This window comes from Kogia breviceps, chromosome 20 (assembly GCF_026419965.1).
Source record: "Kogia breviceps isolate mKogBre1 chromosome 20, mKogBre1 haplotype 1, whole genome shotgun sequence".
In the NCBI taxonomy this organism is placed as follows: domain Eukaryota; kingdom Metazoa; phylum Chordata; class Mammalia; order Artiodactyla; family Physeteridae; genus Kogia; species Kogia breviceps.
In genome coordinates this window covers 15,847,670-15,866,921 of record NC_081329.1, presented here as the reverse complement: position 1 = coordinate 15,866,921, position 19,252 = coordinate 15,847,670, and the positions used below count along the sequence as shown (strand labels likewise).

General features: G+C 42.7%; 1 protein-coding gene across 11 annotated transcripts in view; it reads right to left on the bottom strand.

The window, feature by feature from the left end:
* MTUS1 (microtubule associated scaffold protein 1) overlaps positions 1 to 19,252 on the bottom strand; it is a 155,356-nt gene that overhangs the window by 20,036 nt on the left and 116,068 nt on the right. For 10 of the 11 annotated variants that reach the window (XM_059049414.2, XM_067022359.1, XM_059049416.2 and 7 more), the window contains 2 exons: positions 16,041 to 16,255; positions 7,593 to 7,659 (listed from right to left, as the gene is read on the bottom strand). In XM_059049414.2, the coding sequence (XP_058905397.1) occupies positions 7,593 to 7,659; positions 16,041 to 16,255 (282 nt within the window). Of the gene's footprint in view, positions 1 to 7,592; positions 7,660 to 8,685; positions 8,939 to 16,040; positions 16,256 to 19,252 lie in introns of those variants that run through there. The other variant, XM_059049419.2, reaches the window with a different exon arrangement.

The window sequence follows — 19,252 nt, the reverse complement described above, 5'->3', positions numbered from 1 at the left end:
TTACTCTGCTCACTTAAGTCTTACACACATATATTTTTCACATTAAATGTACAACATTCTGGACAGCTAGTGTGCTGTCAAAGTGTGGCCCAGGGAGCACCTGCACCAAAGTCACCCGGGTGAGCTTGACAAGTGGACTCCTCCATCCCAAGCCACCCGAGTCAGAACCGGGAATCTGCAGTTTTAATCTGCCCCATTAATATTACACAGTGAAGTTTGAGAACCACTGTTCTAGACAAATCACATTAAATAAGGAAAAAGCGAACATATCAAAACTGGACAAGTGAGGAAAAAGACCAGGACAAGGAAGAAGACTCAATAGGCTTTCAGAACAGACACGCTTGGTAATATTGTGCATCTGTACAGGTGAAAGAACCTAACCTTTCACTTATAGAGACAGCCAGCCAAAGTCTAAATTTAGGACAGACAGACAAGGACAGAAAAAGAACAAGCCAAGTTTGAGATGGAATCAACTCCATCTTCAATCAACTCAGCGAGATGAAGAATCGTTTTGGCATACGGCTGGTTTTCATTACATATTAATAGATTTTTCATTAAAGCCCACTTCAAAAATCACTTCTGGAATCCTGCAACTCAAAAGGGGCTTAACTGTAAGAGTTTTAAAATTGCTCTAACATACAACCTTGTTAAACCATAACTGTACACAAAAACTAGTGAAAGAATGAACACATTCCGTGAAGGTGTGAAGGGCGGTTAGTTCACAGACACAGTCAAGTGTTGATTGGACAACGCGTGCACTGCTGTAGGCAGAGCCAAGTCACCTTCTCCTAGCGCATAATAACAAGATATTTAATCTAACGATACTTCTTGAACTCTTGACCTGAATGAAAAGATCTCCAAAGTGGATCAAACGACTACAATGCAAACTAGTGTTTATATCAAATGATTTCCCCATCTTTCCAACAGCTTCACCATGGTTTCTTTTTTTGTAATTCACAGGAGTTTGGTGGTCTAGCCATCGTAGGTTTCTATCCAGGTGCTTTGCTTTTCTAGCCTATTGACCTTAGGAAAGTTACATAACTTTTAAGCCTCAATTCTTCCCTCCATCCCTGCCTCTCTTCCTATACAATGCAAACCAGTAGACTTAGAGATGAACACTGGTGTTAGGAAACAGTAGGCAGTCAATAAATGTTGCTGCCATACTCATCATCTTTACATACAGAGGGCAAAATCGACTAGTCTTCTGAACCATTATTATGGGAATTCCAGGAATTTTTCGTGAATAAAGGGTTAAAATCTCATTTGTATCATGACACAGGAACAATCAGGACCAATGTATAAAAAGATGTGAGTTAGCTATGAATTCTGATGGCTAGAAAGTAACTGTGAAATACAAACTACCTTTTTCTTCATTAATTTAGATGAAAAAAAGGGATTCCAATGATTAAGATCAATAAAAAAAATACAGTAGGAAACCTAAAAGATCATAATTATGGCTCTCCATTACACCAACATGACCATAAGAAAGAATCAGAATGACACATTTATTCCATATCTCAGAGGTAAAATGTTTGCTGTGGGTTATGTAGAACATTCAACTGAACTGTAATTTATTTTGAGGGCTGACATTTTCAAAATGACCTGATTAACTGGGACTGTCGGGCATAATGTAAAATGTCTTCAAGAGAATTATAGCTCATCTTACTTTATTACTTCTTTTTAACAGTTTATAGGAAAGTATCTGTGTACAGAAACCATCAAGTATAAGCATAAGGATAAAACCAACTTTCCTTAGCTACCATCCTCAGCAGTAAAATCATTCATTCATTCTCTGAAGGACTAAGCATCAGAAGTACTAACTGCCGGGCCCAAGGTACTAGCTGGTAGAGCTACAAAGATGAAGCACATCCTGGCCTTGCCCTCGAGGTGCTCTCAGCTCTGCCCTGTGAAAAGAGGTCTATAAACAAACACCTCTAAGAGCAAACACCTACTTGAAGGGTATAGTAGAAGGTGCAGTTCACTTGTCTGAAGGATTTGGGTGAAACTGAATTGAAGACAAGGTATTTTAGCTAAGACTTTAAAAATAAGTAATGAGACGAAGATGGAGTTTGAGAGGCAATAATAGAAAGACAGTGGCAAGAGGAGAGAGCCTTTCAAACAGAGAGGAGGCACAAACGAGGCATGAATGAGCCTTTGCCTGGGACCTTGCGAGGGAAAAGGAGGTGTGCGGAGAGGGGAACGAGGGTCAGACACCATGAAGCGACACCGGAAGGTTACAGACACATCAGACACGGTGACTTCAGTATGCTTGGACTTCTTCCCAAAGCCAAAATGGAGTCACTTGTGTTTGCTAAAGATGTCCATAGAGGACACACATGAGATTTATTACAAGTATAGTCCTGGTAGCACTTGGAGAAGAGAGAAGCGGGCCTGGAGGCAAGGTGACCACTGGGCTATACTGCAGGTGAGAAATGACGGGACTTAAATTAGGACAGTAGCAGCCAGAATGCTGAAGAGAGATGGATCCGGGAGACATTTAGAACACAGGCTGGTATCATGTGGAGGATGGAGGAAGAGGGTTCTGACCTTAGCTGGCAGCCTGGGGTGGTAAATGAATAATAATCTAGCGCAGAAGGTGATGAACAGACTTTGAGGAAGAGGTCTGGACGGGGAGACACTGCAGAGTATTCCGGAAGCAAGGGGCTGGGGAGTCAGGAAGGTCTCATTACACTGGACTGGCTCATCTAGAGGCAGCTCTGCACTGGGAAAAAAGTATTTACAGCTTGGGAAGGAGGGGACTAGAAAAATAAACCTGTGAGTCGTCACCCTATAGGTTGTAGTTGAAACCATGGGAGTGGGTAAGAAAAACAGCCGACGATGAAAGCCTTACAATGACATTATTTAAGGGGTAAGTGAAATTATGCTACATCCACGCAAAAGGCATTACCATGATCATTAAACACGAGTGTATGAAGACCGTGAGGCAAAACGGGAAAGTGCTTGACATAAGTTTAAAAATCAGAGTATCTACAATAACATGGAAGGATCTCAAAAACATTATGGGTGAAAGAAGCCAGACACAACGAGAATTTATTGTGTGTTTCCATTTACATGAAACTCTATTGCAGAATGGACAAAACTAACCTCTAGTGATAAAAATAAGGTCAGTGTTTGCTTCTAGGGGAAGAGGGTCTACTGGAAACGTAACCTAAAGGTGTAGGTTACATGAGTGTGTGTGTGTGTGTGTGTCAAACTGATGGAATAAGCATCCCGCTGCATGTAAATTATACCTTAATAATAATAATAATAATAAAAGAGTGCAAAGTGGTATATATTCATATAAACAAAGGAATATGCCAAAATATGGAGCTGTGGGCTATTTAGCCCTCACTCCACAATTTTCGTTAATTTTCACACATTGTTCTCAAATAAAAAGAAACTTTAGGGAATTCCCTGGCGGTCCAGTGGTTAGGACCCCATGCTTTCACTGCCAGGGGCCCAGGTTCGATTCCTGGTGGGGGAACTAAGATCCCACAAGCTACGTGGTACAGCTAAAAAAAAAGAGAAAAGAAACTTTAAAACCTAAAATGTCCATAAATATTTATCAATTACCCATGAAAATGGAAAGCATATATATATTTTTTTCATAGGAAGCAGGAATGGATCTCTGCAATTAAAGAGTTTACTGTGTGGGGACTTCTCTGGTGGCGGAGTGGTTAAGAATCCGCCTGCCGATGCAGGGGACACGGGTTCGAGCCCTGGTCCAGAAGATCCCACGTGCCGCGGAGCAACTAAGCCCGGGTGCCGCAACTACTGAGCTTGCACTCTAGAGCTTGTCAGCCATAACTACTGAGCCCACGTGCCACAGCTACTGAAGCCTGCGCACCTAGAGCCCGTGCTCCGCAACCAGAGAAGCCACCTGGATGAGAAGCCCGCGCACCCCAACGAAGAGTAGCCCCCACTCGCCGCAATTAGCGAAGGCCCGCGCGCAGCAACAAAGACCCCCCCCAAAAAAAAAGAGTTTACTGTCTGAAGACAATAGGAATACGCAAGATATAGTATGTACACAAATGCAAAATATCAAGGTCTCTCTGGAGCAAAGGGAGCCTCATGCTTTGGTTCTGAGGAGACTGAGAGGGGGTTTTCAAAGAGTTTTTTGCAGAAGCAAATGGTATGTTGTCCCACAAAGCAGGCATGGCTCAGATGCAGATACACACAGGCTCTGCTGGAGGCAATAAACTGGGTTAACCTGGGAGCAGAGGGCACTTGTCATGAAACAAGTGAGACCACAGTGGGCAGGTCAGTCAGGGGAGGAGATCGTCGGAGGCAGTGAGGTCTGAAGATCAAAAGTGCAGACTTGGGCTTCCCTGGTGGTGCAGTGGTTGGGAATCTGCCTGCCAAGGCAGGGGACACGGGTTCGAGCCCTGGTCTGGGAAGATCCCACATGCCGTGGAGCAACTAGGCCCATGAGCTACAACTACTGAGCCTGCACGTCCGGAGCCCGTGCTCCACAACAAGAGAGGCCGCGATAGTGAGAGGCCCGCGCACCGCGATGAAGAGTGGCCCCCGCTCGCCGCAACTGGAGAAAGCCCTCGCACAGAAACGAAGACCCAACACAGCCAAAAATAAATAAATAAATTAAAAAAAAAAAAAAGTGCAGACTTTACTTGGGTTTCAGTGTCCCTGAGCTTATGAGTTGTCCTTTATTCTTTGCAGTTCTTAGCAGTTTGGGAACCTTGCCTCCGTTTTCATAGAGCAGGTAAAGAAAAACTACTCAATGGGAAAGCAACACCAACGATGTCCCATTATGTCAGAGGGGAAAGGTGGATACTTTGGTGGCACTGACGGTAGCGGCTCTCTTTTCTTGAGTTGCCTGTGATGGACCAGTCACTTCACATGTACTACCATCTTATTCAAACTCCAAAACAATCCAGCAAAATGCATATTAACTTCCTATCACCAGTGAGGAAACTGTGCTCAAAGAAGTCAGGTAACTTCTAACCAGGAGTGGATGGACAAAAACCCAGACGGTAGACTCCACACCCCAAGTGCTTCTAACATATCAGGAAGGGATCCATCACATCTCACCTTTCCATTTGTACGTGAAGAGCAAAAACAACCTGTCCTAAGGCATTTCTAATAATATTTAGTTGAATTACTATTCCTTTCCGCAGCAGAGTCTCTGCCCTCGCAAAACAGCAAATGCAGTTACTACACAGCTGTCAACTGCATGCAGCTTAACAACTACTATTTAATAGCAGTTAATACCTGGTGGTAGACGCTTTGCAACAAGTTACCTCATGTAACCCTTGTGGCCACCCTTGAGGCAGACACTACCGCCATTTTACAAAGAATGAAGTTGGGACAGAAGGCGTGTGCTCTGTCTCCCCTGCCCGAGGTCACCCAGCTGCCAAAGATCTCAACCTGGACAGTATGCTCACACAGTCTAACCGCTTTCTACCACCGCCTCACATTTGAAAACTGAGCTGTAAACGCCGCGGTGTGAACTTATTCCTATCGTAGCTCATGCACAATCAGTCAAACCGGCAGCTCTGAGAACGTTCTTCCCGCACTGTTCCATCAGAAGAAGGCTTCTCTCCCTTCCCCTCATGGAACCAAAACTCTTCCCCCAAATGCTCTACGCTCTTAACGTGAACAATTCGATCTGATTCACCGGCAGTAACGCCACACTTCCTGAGAGTGCAGCCTTGGGTGACCGGATGATACGGACGGGCCATCCACTGCATCCTGACACTCTGAGAGCAGCCGTAAAGCCACACCGGGGCACCGGCTCCTTATCACAGATGGGAAGGTGAGAGCGGGTGCAAATGGCTCCAGCTATTTCCTGTCGGGCTAAGTAACTAACGGGAGGTGCTGAGTCCCTGGGTCCCATTGAGATCGCTGAATCGTGCTATCCACTGAAAGGTGGAAAGAGGATTCCCCCATTCAAGCCGACTGAATGAGAACAGTGTTCCCTTGGCGTGCCTGCCTCGTCTTGGGGGGGGGAGGCTGAAACGTGAAGCCCCAGGGAGGCTCCTCTCCACCTCTACCGGGTTAGAGCGAACCCTGAAACACACAAAAAGAAGACCTCTCTCCTGATCTGCTAACCCTATATCCATTACATTACTTAAGGCGCAGACAAAAGCAAGTTAAGTTGGTCATCTGGGTAATCAAAAGGACACCAGTCACGTTCAGTAACCTGGCAGAGAGCCTTAAACGTCCCCGGGAGCCAGGCTGTTTCTTATCTGTGGTTTCCTTGAACTGTTTTCCTAGAACTCTCAAGTCTTTGGGGTCCCGAAGTTCCATCTGTCTTACAATTACTCTTCCCAAAAGAGTCCTTCCTAAGATCAGGAGAAAATGATGCCCAGGGCGAGGTATTAGGGCGAGTCAGGAGTCCGGCATTGCCCTGCATCGGGGGGTGAAAAGAGAAGAGGAATATAGACGGAAGTCTTCACCCCACGTTCATGGCTACTCGACCTTTGCCCGGGCATGGTAGGGGAGGGGGACTCAAGAGGGTTCAAGTCCCGCAAATTATATTGACAGTATTTAAACTCGGGTGTTGTCCAAAGAAAAACGAGCAGTTTCTCCTGGAACTAGACCAACATAATTGTCAACTCTGGCTGTTGCCTTTGCATTATTTATACACGTACCCACACACGCTTTCGGCAGACACAGCAAACCGCAGAGGGCAAGGAAGGCAGCCTTTCAGTGAACTGCTCCAGACCTGGCTGAAGCTACAGCAGGAAGCTGACTGTCTAGCGCCGTGGCGCCTACAGCGCATGCGGCTCCCAAGGCAGTCAGCTCACCCCAGCACGCAGGCTGAGTGAGGTAGGAAAGGCAGCACTGCTGCTGCTGCACGAACCCAGGGCTCTTGCAGGAAAGACAACAACTAGAAGAGAGTTCGGCCTGGAAGCAGCAGCCCTGGGGGGTGAGTGCCACAGACGGGAGAGGCACCTGGCTTCCTGTGGAGCTGGCTTCTTCTCGCCGCTGCTCCCGCTGGAAGACTAGCACGGAGTGCGCCCTCTAACGCTATACCCGCTACTCACACACCGCCCGAGGAAGTGTAATATAATTACTGCTACTGGAGAGGGCACTGCCTCAGCACTCTTGCATATGAAGGATGGTTCCGGAAAGAAAAAAAACCTGATGGAATTATCCAACAGGAATCCACACAATTACAAGAAGCATCCCGTCCCTCTCTTCAGGAAAAGAAATGTTTTTAGGCTCCGGACGCGCAGGCCTAGCGGCCATGGCTCACGGGCTTAGTTGCTCCGCGGCATGTGGGATCTTCCCGGACCAGGGCACGAACCCGTGTCTCCTGCATCGGCAGGCGGATTCTCAACCACTGCGCCACCAGGGAAGCCCAGGAAAAGAAATGTTTTGGTCATCAGAAACTCTGCTAGCCTTGGTCAGATCAGTGCCCACAATTCTGTGAACTTGAGGTCAAACTGGCAAGATTCAACAGAAACGTCGATGGTCAGTGTTTGCACAGATGCCGGAGTGCGTGGCTAACACCGCCAGCATGCAGCTCCAGCCAGCAGGTGGAGAGGAAAACCAACGGTGACAACTTTCCCCTCCACCCGAAAAACTTGGAAGAAGGAAAAAAAAGAAAAAAAAAAAAAAGCTCTTACCTAGCTCTCCGCGGAGGTTAACAAGTTCTTGAGATAGGGTTTTGTGTTGTTTCAGTGCTTCCTCCCGCTGTGGAAAACACACATCAAGTTACTCATGTTTTCAAGACGGTCCCTTTCAGTAAAGCACACATTTGTTATCAGCAGGAAAATGAGACGCAGAATTGAGAAGCCGAGATATGAATCATTTGGGCTAACAGTTTGTGTTGTTAGAAAACACAGATGTCCCTTAGTTGTTAAGGAAATTCACATTTCAAAATCTGTATTTTCTCAGGTCCTCGTGAAACATTCATTTGAGGCACTGAATGGCCCAGTTTAAAAATATTTACTTTGAGCCATGCTTCACTGCCAATCCCAGAACCTTTCAGCTAAGGCATACTTAAGACCTAATGCATTCTCGTCCTCCAAGGGCAATAAAGGCCTCATCAGTCTCAGATAAACGTTTAATGTTCTAAACACATGCACTTATATGAACTTTGTCCTATATTTGCAAATAGAAAAGTTTCCTTAGGAGGCCAATCCTTTACTTCTAAAAGGAAGACGCAAAAGACTCTTAGAAAGCCACGGCGAAAAAAATAATCCTTTAAAAACAAAATGAAATTAATTTTTACTCAGCTACACGTTATTTGCTAAGGACGATAATATGTTGGATCAGCGATCATTCTGAGGAGAATGTTAGAGAAATGAATCAAAGAAAACCAGGCAGCTGTTTCAGAATCGAAAAAGCAATTATCAATCGTGCCAAGGAGAACCATTTCCAAGTTACCAGCAACTCATCCGCAAGCGCACAGACACACATGCTTGTACAAACACAGCAATTAGATACAGTTTCTTAAGAGGCAGTTTCCCTCCCACCAGCGTGTAAGGAAGGAAAAGGCAGAATTCAAAGCTCTCTGGAAATGCCCTCCCTGGGATCGCCCCGGACAGAGCTCCCACCGCAGCTGGGTCGCAGCAGCGTTGCGGGCGGAGATCACGAGACCGGCCTTTGCAGGCGAGAGTTGCTTGTCATTCAAAGCGTTTCCCCCTCACGCCAGACCACCTCTGCCTTCGCCCCTGGCGTTCCTCCAGAAAAGCACTATAAACAAATACTAATTACCCTCTTTGCTGCACATGGAGAATAGAGGCACACTTTGCTGCCGGAGCAGCCCATTTTCCAGCTTCTGTCTCCAAGTCCCCCCTCCCGCCCCGGCGCAGGTGGCCACGCCACCCACCAGTGCGGTCCGTCTACACTCACAGCTCCACCGGGAGGAGCGCCATTGGTCTTCGGCTCTTACTTCGCATCCCGCAGGTTAGCGTGCGCCTGGGACGCCTCTCTCCTCACAGGAGCTGAGGCTGCAGCTTCTGCCTTTGGCACAGGCTGCCTGCGCCTGCTTAAAGCCACAGCCCTTCATTTATGAAAAACAAGAGCCAGCGCTTAGACTGATCGATTGCCCCTTACTTTCAAATATCAGCTGGTACGGAGGAAAGAAAAACCGGCCGCCTCCGCGTGGATAATGGAGTTATTTTTAGACTTGTGAACCTTTTTATTCCCCTCTCTAATTAGGGGTCATTAGATGAGCATACTTGCTAATAGAAAAAGGAAATTTATTCTCCAAAACCTGTGTGCTAAGTAAGTGAGTTATGGACGAGGTGAGGAACGGTGAAAGTGTGTGTTGTGACGTAGAATTTAACATTATATTATAAAATGAATGATGTTTTCCGGAAAAATTCATTTGAATGCTTACAGCATGGTTCCCTGGCATTTTAAGAAGTGTGACCTGCTGAATTGAGAGTTGGAGATCAGATATATTTTATGGTTTTTATTTTGTAATAGTCTCTCACGAAAGAGCTAGGGAAGTTAACGATACGCTAGCAGTGTCCTGGACATTTAACAGTGACTGGGATTTAAGGAACACTTTCTCAATGAGTACATTTTGGCCCTAATGATATTCTAAATGCTTGATTCTTAAAACGTAGTATTAGGTTGTTCTGAAATCACAAATCAGTTAAGTCCATTTTTTTTTTAAGTGAACAAGCAGTGAGTTTTCTAATGTAGAAATTAAAGTTTGAGGAAAACCAACCCAGATAAAATTGGGGGAAAAAGCGAATAAAAATATATATACTATATACTTCTCTTAATCTCAAATTTAAGCCTTTGTGATCTAGTTCACGTTAAGTATCAGCAAGTTTTGTCACTTGAGTGACAAGAGACCCAGAAGACTGTTTTGCTAGATACATGCAAGCGGTCCTGTAACACATTCGGTGACCTTGCTTAAAATTCACTCTTTTCTAAGAGCTAAATCCTTAACAGAAGGAAAAGCTGGTAAGAAGTTAAATCACTTTTCAAATTTATGGAAATCCTTAAATACGGAAAATTGAAAAATTAAGTTGGTGTAAAGTTTCCAGGAGTGATTCTGTGAACTTTTACATCCTATCACAAGTATCTACAAGGCAGTCTTTTTGATTATTAAAGGGACTCTGCAGACAAGTAATTTCAGTACAGTTGAAATCCAAGGTTGGTTGAATCCCCGATGTGGAACCTGGGATGTGGGCGTGGAGGAACAGCGGTACTCCGTCACTTTCTATGAGGGCTTTGAGCATCCACGGATTCTCGTACCTGCTGTTGGGGCGGGGGGCATCCTGGAATCAGTCCCCACAGGTACCAAGGGCCGACTGTACGCATGGAGACACTGCCCCCAGCTCTACTGCAGTCAGCCTTCCCCAGTGCCCAGAAGCCATCGAAGTCTTCCAACCTCTGTCAATCCCAGTGGCAGCGACAGGAAAACCATGGGATCGTTTTGGACTCTTCCTTGTCTAATGGGTTGTGCCACAGTCTGTCAGTTCTTCCTTCCTAACGTGTCTTGAATCCACTGCACTTTTTCTATTAGCGATGCCTCCACCATTCTTCGCCAACCCCATTCCTGAACTATGGAAAGCCTCCCTCCACACTATTTTGCAGAGGATTGGTAGATTTTTATCCCATATTCTAGGTACAAATAAATGCCCTTGCTCAACAAGAGTCTTCCATTGAGTGCATAAAAAATAAAGTTCCATGAACCGCAATCACCCAGCTCCTGTATAGACACCCTACTCCTCTTCTGTCCAAGTCATGCTTGCCATGCACGTCCCACCTCCACAAGCTGGAAGGCTTGGTCTTCTGTACCTGACGCATTCTGTAAGCCTTCAGGGAATACTAACTGTCAGTCATAGATACTACTCGCTTCCCCCACACACCGAGACAGGACATTCATTTATCCTTCGGAATTGGTTGGCAATTTATTACTCAGTACCAACTTACCAAGTACCATTCCAGATGCTGGGGAAAATATGGAAAAAATTTAAGACACGGTTCCTGCCTCAAGAAGCTTGGGACCTAGGTAGAACTAAGACATCCAGGACCAATAACTCAAGGCAGATGACCTCGTCTGAGGGGAAGCAGTACAGGACAATGGAAAAACCAAGGACTTTAAATATGATCCTATGTGAAACGCCGACCACAGTACTCATATCATAATAGGCACGAACTCAGTGTTACTTTCTACCTGACTCTCCTGGTAGCTTGCCCTTCAAGACCTTAACCCTTTCTCTGTAGATGACAAAATGCATTTGTCACTTAGATACTGGCTGTGGTTTCTTTTTGTTTAGCTGCTCCTATATCAGTGTTTCTGTCTTAGATGATAAACTCTTTATGGTCCAGATAACAAGTTTATTTAACTTTCTTTGTATTGTAACATGCAGAGTTCCACACAATGAGAAGGAAAAAAAAAAAAAAAAAGAGGGAGGTGGGAATCTGGTTGGGAAAAATGCTTTTATACTCATACATTAAATATACAAAGTGCTCCAAGAAAAAAATGGACTCACGATAATTTAATGAGGAGTCCCTGGGACACAGACACCTAGTCTCCGGCTGTCATCTCATCGGTGAGCCTCAGTTTGCTAGCTTGGGAGAATGTCAAAAGCACAGGGGATTTTGCAGGAAAGAACCACGTTGGATGGCTCAGATGTATGCTCTCTCTGACCTCCTCCATCCCCACGACCACACGATGAATCGTGTCCATTTTTTTTTTTTTTGGTCTGAGACAGTTTTATTTATAGACTGCTAGTGTCATTCAAAATTCATCTTTGTTTAGGTGCTACTTTAGGTTAGATTCCACTATCAGAAACAGAACTGGAGGCACACTGAATTACTGGTCAGAGGCTGGGTTGAGGTACCCGGAAACTTTCATGAAGAAATTGGGGGCATTCCCTGGTGGCGCGGTGGTTGAGAGTCCGCCTGCCGATGCAGGGGTCGCGGGTTCGTGCCCCGGTCTGGGAAGATCCCACGTGCCGCGGAGCGGCTGGGCCCGTGAGCCATGGCCACTGAGCCTGCGCGTCCGGAGCCTGTGCTCCGCGGCGGGAGAGGCCACAGCAGTGAGAGGCCCGCGTACCGCAAAAAAAAAAAAAAAAAAAGAAAGAAATTGGGATCACTGCCATCAACACTGTCTGGCACTCGGTCTGCCTGCACAGAACACCGTACACCTATGCAAGGATAAACCAAGAATCAGAACTAAAACTAACAACAGTGTGTCCTCTGAGAAATAGAAAGTGTGGTATTGGTTTCCAGATTCAAGAGACATGCATTAGAGCTTCTGCTCTGTAACGAATGATGTCTACCACTAAAGTGGTAAAGTTGTAGTTATTAAATAGACTTGCAACAAAAGGATAAGTGACAGTTCCAGGATTCCCTATAATCAACGATTTTTACCTACAATTTAATGCTCTGAAACGGTTTAGGAAAAATTAGCAATAACGAGATATATATGTATATATAGATCAGTATAGATCTACAATCTATATCTACCTATCTACATATCTATATATCAATCACTTCTCTAATGGGTATGAGAGAACCAAAGGGTTAAGTAAAAATTTTGAAAAAATTGCTTAACTTTTCCCTTGGTTATAACTTTCCTTTCCAACTGTTTTTTAACAGTGCCCTGTACACATTTAGGCAATCAGCAAATATTTGCTGATTGATTATAAAGAGCTACAAAAGAGCAAAGCACATTTACATAGAGACTTTATATGTTCATCTTACATCTGAGATTCCGTCCTCTTTATTGATCCATTTGTTCATTGAGATACACACTGCGTATCTATTATGTATAAGGCACTGCCAAAGCAGCTGGGGTGGTTTCCTAAGAAAGCACCAGAAACAGATCCAGCTCTCAGTGAGCTGACTGTCTTAAATAGTAAAAGCAACTTCGAAATGGTTACCTACTAGGTAGAGAGTGACAGAGAAATATAAGTGCTCCTAGAATCCAGACAGTAGATAAAACATAGAGCTAGAAGGACTAGGAACGTCTTCATAAAAGAGGGTGTTTTTGAGCTGAATTTTAAGAAATTCAACGGAGTCACAATTACATGGGCATTAGGATCTAAATTGGGTGTAAGATGAAATTCACATGCAATACAAGAATCCATGAAACCCATTAAGAGTCTCTGCCCTGCAGTGGACTGAAGCATCTCTCAGTGTGCCCGCCCGACCCAGTGAAATATTTTCTCTAGTGTTGGACCTAACCTTTCTCCAATTGGTCACCTGATAAAATGTTTGGTTTGTGTTTAGGGGCTAAGTCGTATGGAAGGCAAGCATCTTTAAACACTAGGACCACATAGAGCGTGGAACGGCCGTGCCACATGGGGTACCGAGGGACTGAGAATACAGCTGAAGCAAGACTCGTGTGGTCCACCTCACATCCACTCCTGGGCCTTCGCTCACTGACAGGCATGGAAGCCAGGACAGCCTCATCTATTTCATTCGCATTTTTAACTTTGGCGGTTTGTATAATGAATCCAAGTCAATTAAATCCAGGTAGTGATGCGATGCTAATATAAGAAAGATCTGAACACGTAGGTATTAGGGCGAAGGGTGGTAGCCCAATAATGGTATTTGAGCAAAAGATGAAAAAGTACAGGAACTTTATAGGGGATTCTGAGTTCATAGTGTCCTAGACCTGGGTTCAAGTCCTGGTCCTCCTCTTGTCAGCTATCTGATGATAGTCAAGTACTTAACAGCTCTATGCCTCAACTTTCTTATTTGTAAACTCCAACTTGCGTTTTGGAGAGGATTTTATTAAGTAAGAACGTCTGGTACTTAGTAAATATTCAACAAATGTTAAACCCCTCTTGCTTCTCCTTTACCTTCCTGATTATACAGCTGGAGCACACCGGCAGGGAGGGGAAGGTTAAAAGGGGCAGTTGGTGCCAGATTACAGAGAGTCTTATATTCCAAGTTACACACCAGAGTCATCCAAGAGAAATATAATGTGAGCCGTGTACGTAATTTTACTTTCCAAGTAGCCACACTTTTTAAAGATTAAATTAATTTGACAATGTATTTTATTTAACCCAGCATGTCCAAATTATCATTTCAACATACAGTCAACAGAAAAGTTATTAATGAGATATTTCACATCCTTTTTTCATACCGTCTTTGAAATCTGTGTGCATTCTACACTTACCGCGTATCTCAGTGCAGCCTAGCTACACTTCAAACGCTCAACAGCATCATAAGGCTAGTGGCTACCATACTGGGAAAATGGGCTGTAGACGATGGAGAACCACTGAAGGTAATCAGTAGAGTAGAATGCTTTGGGGTGGAGGGATTGGGATGGATTACAGAGGAGACAGTGCAAGCCTCAAGACTGGTTACGAAGTTATTAACATAATCCAGGAGACAGTTACCCGGGGCTTGAAAAAGGCTGGCATCAGTAGAGACAGAAAAGAGGAGATGAAGGAAGGGGAGAAACACTGTGGGATGAGAACTCACCAGCTGTGATTGCTTTCATGTGGGAGATAAAGGAGAGAAAAGAGTGCAACATGGGGTTGTTAGGCTAGATATAGTAAAATAAATAATTGGTTTATCACTAAGTAGACAAACTAATTGTTCCCTACATTTGACGTTATGTAGTTTCCAATTTAGCTTACTTGGTTACATAAACCAACTCTCAAAATTCCTTTTTTATATAATAGAGAAAAACAAAAATACTGTATGCTACTGTAATTTAAAAACTAGGTAAATGTCTGCATCTCCCCCTCAAAAAAGTTCATTCGAACAAAGCTGTAAAATGTTCACCAGATACCGATTTAAACTGTCTGCTAGCTTAGCAGCTCGTCAAAGGCACAGACCAAGTCTCATTCACCTGCATCTCCCTTTGCCCCAGATGGCAACCACATCAGAGTAGCCTCTGTAAGAAATGAGTATAGGTTTGTTGGACTGAACTGAACTACAGAAGAAGCAGATTGAACAGTATTCTTCTTGAGATGTCAGGTAGCCTCATCTTTAAAACAGTGATTTAAAAATAGCTAGAGAGCTCAAGCGACATTCTCAACCCAGTATTTCCCCTAAAATAATTATACTTTTTATTGCTATGCCAGTAGCATACGTTCATAGAAACTTGGTTTTCTCAATGAATTTTAACTAATTCCTGAATGAACATCCTTGTAGAATATCAGGGAAGAGTAAGTAAGCAAAGAAAATCTGTTTCATGTTTGTTGTACCACAAACTATTTTAGGAATGGATGGAAATTCTGAAGACTGCCTAGACCACTACTGGGAGTTATCTCAAAAGTGTTCTTTGACCCATAAATATAATCCACCTCATTTTTCAAAGCATTAAGTCCAGTGTGATATGGAAAACTACACATAGTTAGATAAAAAATGAAGTGAAAAAAAAAAAAGTTAATGCTGTGAAATAAAATTCATATTTTATGGCAAGAAAAATTTAAACATAAAAAAATTTTCTCTGCCCTTTGGATTCCACTCTCCCTTCTACTGTGCATTGTGTATCTATCTGCCTTATGCATCGACCAGACCTCCCCCATCAGGAGAAATACCTACTCAACCATAAAGAACAACACTCTCCCAGCACCAAGCCAACTCCTTAAAGATAACGTTACCTCTAGATCTTGTCAGGGGTCACATGACCAAACACTTTGTACTTGCAGATCTGGATTGTGTAAACTGTCAATAATGTGTCCTCTGTCTCAAACACCTTATACACAACGGGTGCCTTGACTTCTAAGGGGTGGAGCAATTCTCAGAGCTTTCTGAGATGCTGTTCCCAGGTTAAAATCCTCAATGTGGCTCAAATAAAATTTTGCATTTCTTTCTTAGATCGACTGATTAATTTTTTTTAATGGGCAATGCTAATATAGTCTAGAGGTATATAGAAGTTTACGTTTTCGCTGTTGTTGGTCTAACAGACCCCAGAGAAGAAAGAGAAGTACTAAGAAACGTTTCAATGCCAGATTTCTAGAGAGTGACTCAGGAATCAAGTGAGTTGACAAAAGCATAATAATTGGGTGAATTCTATGTGATCTTACCAATCATTAACTTAAAGATATTCACAAGACAGGACATGAGCATTGCCCATCCCCCCGCCTGCCCCTACCTTAGAGTGAGAAGGATGTTTAGAGGGTACACATCCTTACCTCAGACAGTAGGTGCTGAATCACAACTGTTAATGCTTCGAACTTGGTATTACCACGGGAAAGAAGCTGCTTGAGCTGCAGGATAAATCCACTTTGGTTTTCACATTTTGTCTTATACTGGGCCAACTCAAGTGTTTTTTCTGAGGAGAGCACATCTGGAGATGTCTGGGTCTGGATACATAAACTTCTGGGACTCTTCTGTCTGCCCTTTTCAACTGCAAAAGGAATGAATATAGGTAGGAAAATACGTAACTTTAATTTTTTATAACCACCACCATCTGGCTTCACAAACAACTAGAGAAGCCACAGAAATGCATGTAAGTTATGTTTACATAAGGAAAGCATACGGATGAGAACATGGATTAATCGAATACCAAGATTTCTGGAAGTCAGAAGCACAGACGATGGCTTTAATTCTGATACAAGTTATATACGGGGCAGAGAAGTAGGGGCATGAAACGAACCGATTTACCAATCCAGAAACACGAAAACTGCGTGCAAAATAACGTTGATTTCATAGTTGCTAATTTTCCAGGTAAACTGGTACAGAAATCTGCCTGTGACAAGAACCCTGACTGTCCATTCTGAGCACACAGGCTGAAAAACAACGCACGAACGATTGGACTTTAAAGGCCTTTCCCTCTTCTTACACGTTTCTTACCAACTTCCCATCCTCTCCCTGCTGATGGCCTGGTCCTTACAAAGGTTTATACTCTAAATGAATCACTTCCTAATTCCTGATAAATCACCACATATACATTGAAAATCTACTCATATTTAACCCCTGATCTTTCAATTCATTGCTAAGAGTATTATACTCTTTAAAAAAATTTTTAAATTTTATATTAGACTAGAGTTAATTTACAATGTTGTGTCAGTTTCAGGTGTACCAGCAAAGTGATTCAGTAAGAGTATTATATACTCTTGACTACACTCTTCCGTTTTCTATCAAATACAGTCTTTGGGGGCTTCCCGGGGGCTTCCCTGGTGGTGCAGTGGTTGGGAGTCCGCCTGCCGATGCGGGGGACGCGGGTTCGTGCCCCGATCCGGGAAGATCCCACGTGCCGCGGAGCGGCTGGGCCCGTGAGCCGTGGCCGCTGAGCCTGCACCTCCCGAGCCTGTGCTCCGCAACGGGAGAGGCCACAGCAGTGAGAGGCCCGCGTACCGCAAAAAAAAAAAAAAAAAAAAAAATACAAGCTTTGTTGTTCCCCCCCTTCAAGCTGTAATAGGCTTAAAAAAATTTTATTTTAAAGCACACGCTAATACTCCACATCCATTTAAGATGCCATGCTAAGTGATTTCTCACTTTCTGTCATGGTGCCCTGGGAATTACTCTATCTTACATGAAAAAACTGTTCCATTTTGGAACCATTCCAAATGTCTCAGTCACTTTAAATGTCAAACAGAATTGGAAAAACAGGAAACAAGCTGCTTAGCTTCTTAAAATAAGTAGGCTGAATAACCAAAACAAATCTAAATCTAGGGGGAAAAAAGACAAGAAACTAAAAAAATAAATGTTTCCTTATTCTCAAAGTCATTCCCTATGGCATCCACATCCTATGGTGACAAACAAACCTAAGACAATTTTATAAACGGTAACTATTTTCTCTGATTTTTTTAGAGGGAAGAAAACAGCGATTTCTTGAAGGAATATGAAACCTCAGTATTCATGTTCCAAGAAGCAATGGCAAAGTACACTCAATATATTCTTTAAGTTAAAAAAACAAACAAACAAAACAGGAAAAGGGCTCTCATTTTCTATGGTAGCTTTCCATGGTTAGCTCAATATTTGTATTAATACTTGATAATTCTCAGTTCTAAAATGACTAAAATATTTATTGTGTTTTAAAAATACTTAAAGACAAGGGAAAGTATGCATTAGTCTTTGTTAGTAATCATTACCCACTGCTTAGCGATAAGCCACTTCCAAAGCAGACAGAGACAGTAACCAATTTCACCGTCATAACATTAAAGTCCTGAAAGGAGAACTTTATAATAGAGTCACATACTGATGAAAAATAATCTAAATATTTTACAATTTATCCAAATATCTGAGATTAGTATTCCTCTATGTCATTTTCTAAAATTTAAAATGTTCCCAAGGACTTTCCTGGTGGTCCAGTGGTCAAGACTCTGTGCGTCCACTGCAGAGGGCACGGGTTCGATCTCCGATCAGGGAATTAAGATCCCGCATGCCGCAAAGCGCGGCCCAAAATTAAAATAAACAAATAAATACCAAACAAATAAAATGTTCCCAGGGATTATATTTGTCATATAACATGTAATAATTATACTGTTTCACTGTTTATAGTGTTTTCTCACTTTCCCTCTCTGTGGTCCTCCCAGTAACCCTCCATAAGGAAGGTGAAGGTCAAGGATGTGAAGGGCCGAGCCCAGGCACAGACAGCTTCTACAGGACAGACGCCAAGTCAGAACCTAGGCTTCTGTTTCCACCCATTCTGGAAAGTGGAGATGGGGTGGGGACGTAATATATTACATAATTAAAAATAAACATTTATGCAATAATCTTAACAAAATGTTACTTTAATTCATCCAGACCCATTATCTGCTAACTATTCATTTCAATAATGAATATTATTGGATATTTACAGATAAATTTTTATAGATAAATACCTACCAATATTTACTGATAAATACCTACCTTTTATATAGTGTTTTATATGATTTCATACAAACAGAAGAGCAAAAAACATCTTTTAACTCTTTGACCATCTAGAATTTCCTGCAACATATGTAGATACAGGTTCACTTTCCTGACCAATATCACTGCTATATATCCTACCAATACTTACTGAAATATGTATTCATTTATTATTCATTGCTCTGAAGTTACCATTTCTTGACTCCTTAACAACTTTCCATTCTCTTCCTAGAATTTCTATGTTAATCAATTTTATTATTTACCACAATATCAGTTTTTAAACTGTTAGGTTATAATTATTTACAAAATCTGAGAAATGAATATTTTATATTAACATTTCTGGAGAAAACATTCTTTAAGTTTCTTGCCTACTTAGTCTCTCAGATGAATTTTAGTATTAACTAGTCATGTTCTAATAAGTTATTTCTAAGGAAATATATTAAATTAAATGTAAATTCACTCATTAAGCATTGTTTTTTACACTCACATTCAGAATACAGGTATTCTTTTTGTAACACCAATATTTTTTTTTCCTCAAATTATCTCTTAT